This window comes from Glycine soja, chromosome 18, assembly GCF_004193775.1.
Source record: "Glycine soja cultivar W05 chromosome 18, ASM419377v2, whole genome shotgun sequence".
Taxonomy (NCBI): Eukaryota; Viridiplantae; Streptophyta; class Magnoliopsida; order Fabales; family Fabaceae; genus Glycine; species Glycine soja.
The window spans coordinates 12,647,725-12,651,650 of record NC_041019.1 but is presented as its reverse complement, the minus strand read 5'-3'; the positions used below and the strand labels follow the sequence as shown (position 1 = coordinate 12,651,650).

Here is a 3,926-nt window from a genome sequence, read left to right as displayed (position 1 = left end):
TCACCTGAAGTAATTTTCCTGCTATGTACGAATTTTTTAAATTTGTATATTGTTGACACTGACAAACTCATATTTAATTTTTATTAATAAATTTAAGTTTCTATTTTCTACACAAATTTTGAAATATAATTGAAATTATAAGTTGTGATTGAAATTTTATCATATATATATATATATATATATATCAATCAGCATATTGAAGAAATTTCAATTTTATTTTGAAACATCTATTGAGTGAATATGGAGTTACATTTAACTCCATGTTAAGAAAAGAATCACGTCAAACTTTTGCCCTTTTATTCCATGCTACGATTAATAAATAGTCAATTAAAGTTATGTATACATTGTTTCTTTCATTAGCATTTCATAAAATCACACAATCTGCCGCTGCTTAGTTCCTTCTTACTAGAAAAAATATATTGTTTCTTTCATCAATTTTTCATTAAGTCACAAAATCTCCCACTACTGTGTCCCTCAATCTTATTGCAAAAAAAAAAAAAATAATGTCTATTCGAACAAATCCCATGAAAGCAGTGCCTACATTGTTGAAGCGCCTGGTGATTGTAGAAAAACGAGAAGATTTGAAGGATTTGAAGTCTGAGTTGAATAAGATAAAGGACCTGTTTAAAATAGTGAAGAAAAATGAAGAAGAACTCCTTGACACGTTAGCAGTCGTGGATGGCTATCTTCGCAACAAAAACATACCTAAGTTGATGGAAGTGAAGGAAGATATTTGCAAGAGAATAAGGAATTCAACTCAGAAGCTGCTGCCAGATGGTTCTACGGATCAAGGTAGTAATATAGAAGCTACTCAGTCACTAGGAAAAACATTTCAGGATGAAAAGGATAAGAAGAGAGAAGAAGTGCAGGAAGCACTCTCTCCAGAAAAGTTTAAGGTACATTATAATGAACTTGATCGTGTTCATAAACGTTTCTTCTTGTCTCTCCTACTTTTCCCTGAAAATGCTGTTATAAAGAAAAGTACTATACATTTCTGGTGGTCGTCTGTAGTGGGTTACATCATGATAGGGCAATTTGAATTTGTGTTTGATTATCTTTATAGTCGTAAACTTCTTGTACCGCATGGTAATGACAAGTCTCTTGTTGTTGTGAATAAATTTAAAATTAATCCTTGCGTCCGTCATAAGTCGGTGTTGCCATCGTTACAAAATGATAAAGAACAACTTTGTGGAATTTATTCAGAACTAGTAGCATCATCTCATAACCCGAATACTTCGCATCGTAGTTTGGTGCTTGACCAACACAAAGTTAAACTAAGTGATAGGTTGGGTTTGAAATCTACCCATTGGAGAGCTGTTTTTAATGTTGGTGCTAGTTATCTAAATTTCGGGCCCCAATGGATGGCCAAAATGAAGCAGTTGGAGGTCCTTCAACTTGGTCGTTGGCTGCATGATTCACCAAAGCATCATATTGAAGTGGACAGTGAGGAATTCTTGAAGGAGTTAAGGGATCAAAAGCATTTGAAGTATCTTAGCCTTCGAGGGATATCAAGAATATTTGAGCTGCCACCCTCCATTTTTCAACTTGAGAGACTAGCAATTCTAGATCTCAAGGCCTGTCACAATCTAGAAACCCTACCAAATGATATTTCATCATTGAAAAATCTCAGACAGTTGGATTTGTCTCAATGCTACTTGTTGGAGAGAATGCCAAAAGGGATTGAGAAGCTGATCAATCTTGAAGTACTCAAGGGATTTGTAATTGGTAGTTCTAGCAAGAGTAGCTACCAGATATCAGATCTTGCAGATTTGAAAAATCTGGAGCGACTCAGCATACATATAGAAAGTGGGGCTGTGATCGATGAAAAGGAGTTTGAAAGCTTGGAAGAGTTGTCAAAACTTGAGCATCTCAAAATATCATGGGGTGTGTCTGGCAAAAGGTACACTGATGGTATCCAGATCAGTTTGCTTTCAAATTTGAAAAAGTTGCATCTTGAAGGCTTTCCTGGAGAAAGTATTCCAAGTTGGTTGGAGCCTAGCAACCTACCGAAGAGTTTGAAAGAGCTAAATTTAACCGGAGGGAAACTAGAAAGTATGGATCATGGAAAATTAGATCACTCGGACTCCTGCAAGTTGGAGATTGTTCGTCTCAAGTACCTAAAAGATTTGAATGTTGACCCAGAAAAATTGCAGGCATTGTTTCCTTCATTGAGGTACGTAGAAGTAAAAGATGTACAAAACCTTCAACACCTTGAATGGATTAAATGATGAAGAGAGGTGAAAGTACATACATGTCATAGAGCTATCCAAATGCATGTGGTGCAATCCAGCAAACAATCTCAAGTTATGGCACAGTTTCTGTCAACTTATGTGAATTGAATTTGTATTTTCCATCCTTGTACGATATCTTAATGAGTAAAATATGTTTTTATTTGTCCTCTCAAAATTTTTGTTTGTCTCTTTAAAAAATTTAATAAGTTTTTAGTTTCTATATTATAAAATTTATGCTTCAGTATGTTTTAAATACCAGCAAATACTTCTTTGTGATTTTAGTGTTTGCAAAATCGGTTACTTTTAGATTATGATAGTGTTCCATTGAGTAACTAAGTAATCAATTTTGGCTAAAAAAAACAAATTGATCAACCTATGCTTCCATGTGTCTAAGAAACACAACTAGTTTGTGACACTACTATAAGGAAGGTGTACGTTTTATTGGTTAAAATGAGGCTTCCATGTTAGTTTTGCGACTGAATCAAACACCAAGAAATGAACCCTCAGATCTGGAGCATTCCTTATTTGTCAACAACAATAGGTTGTGGTCCTAATGTACTCTCAGATCTAAAAACAAAAGGAAAGAGAAATCTCAGATTTGAAATTCGAAAATGAACAATGGAACTCTGATATCGTTTTGGGCTTCAATGTATTTCATTTTGGATCAGGAACCAGGTTAGTTCCACCATTACGATGAAGCTCTGCCCGCCAACCACAAGCTTGATTGTAAAGGGAAAACAAAACCCAAGTGTTTCCTCATAGAAACACAGTCAGTGCAGAAAACTACAAATATATAAATAAAAACTACAAGATTGAACAAAACTTGATAAAGTTAATTAAATTAAAGAAAATAGAGGGTTACGTTGATGAAGATAGTGGAATTAAGAAGAAATGAGCAGGGCTCATATCATGTGTAAATTTTGAAAGCTCCATCACTGTTGGAAAAACTCAATTCAATTTCTGATAATGAGATACCAAACCAAAGCTGCTGAAGCCTTTGGGGCAAAGGATGGCGGCCCCTTGAGCATCAAATTAGGTTTCTCACTCAAGCCTCTCTCTTTGAAATCACAGCCCCCACACCACGAGTAGGGCAGCATCTTTGCCGATGAGGGCTAGTGCACACACTCCTTTGATGTGGGCATCGCCACGTACACCCTCAACACAACCAAGAAAATCCCAGATTTAATGATGGATAACATCTCTTATTTAGATTTCATATTCAAACTAATTGATATTAAGTAAAGTTGTCCAACAAATATATAAGTTACACCCCAAGAATTGGAATAGATGATATGAGACTTTTTAACACCCCTATTTTTCTCCACACCCCTACACTGAAATCCACAAAACCTTCTTCATGGCCGTTTTGGTATAATGTGTGTGAGAAAATCTAAAAAGAGAAAATAAAGGCCTTCTTGTGTGTGAGACAATTTGAGAGAGAAGAGGGGCAGCACAAGATTTAGGCACTGTGTGACAAGGGATTAGGATTTTTATGGAAAAAAGTTGGAAGATACAAAAGTGCCACCATAGTTTTTTAAATTGGTTCTTCTTCGACTGATGTAAAAACAACATCGATAATTGTGTATTTTGTAGTAGTGTGTGAGATTAACTATAGCTATCTAACATTCACAAGCATATCTTCTAGATATATTTGTTTTTTTTTTTTTTTAAATAAGTGACAAGATTTTATACATC

General features: G+C 35.0%; 1 protein-coding gene across 1 annotated transcript; it reads left to right on the top strand.

The window, feature by feature from the left end:
* Positions 1–323: 323 nt before the first annotated feature.
* LOC114396114 (disease resistance RPP13-like protein 4) lies at positions 324–2,368 on the top strand. Its single transcript, XM_028358010.1, has one exon. It carries the CDS (start codon positions 504–506, stop codon positions 2,226–2,228), a length of 1,725 nt encoding a protein of 574 aa, XP_028213811.1. The 5' UTR covers positions 324–503; the 3' UTR covers positions 2,229–2,368.
* Positions 2,369–3,926: the final 1,558 nt, after the last annotated feature.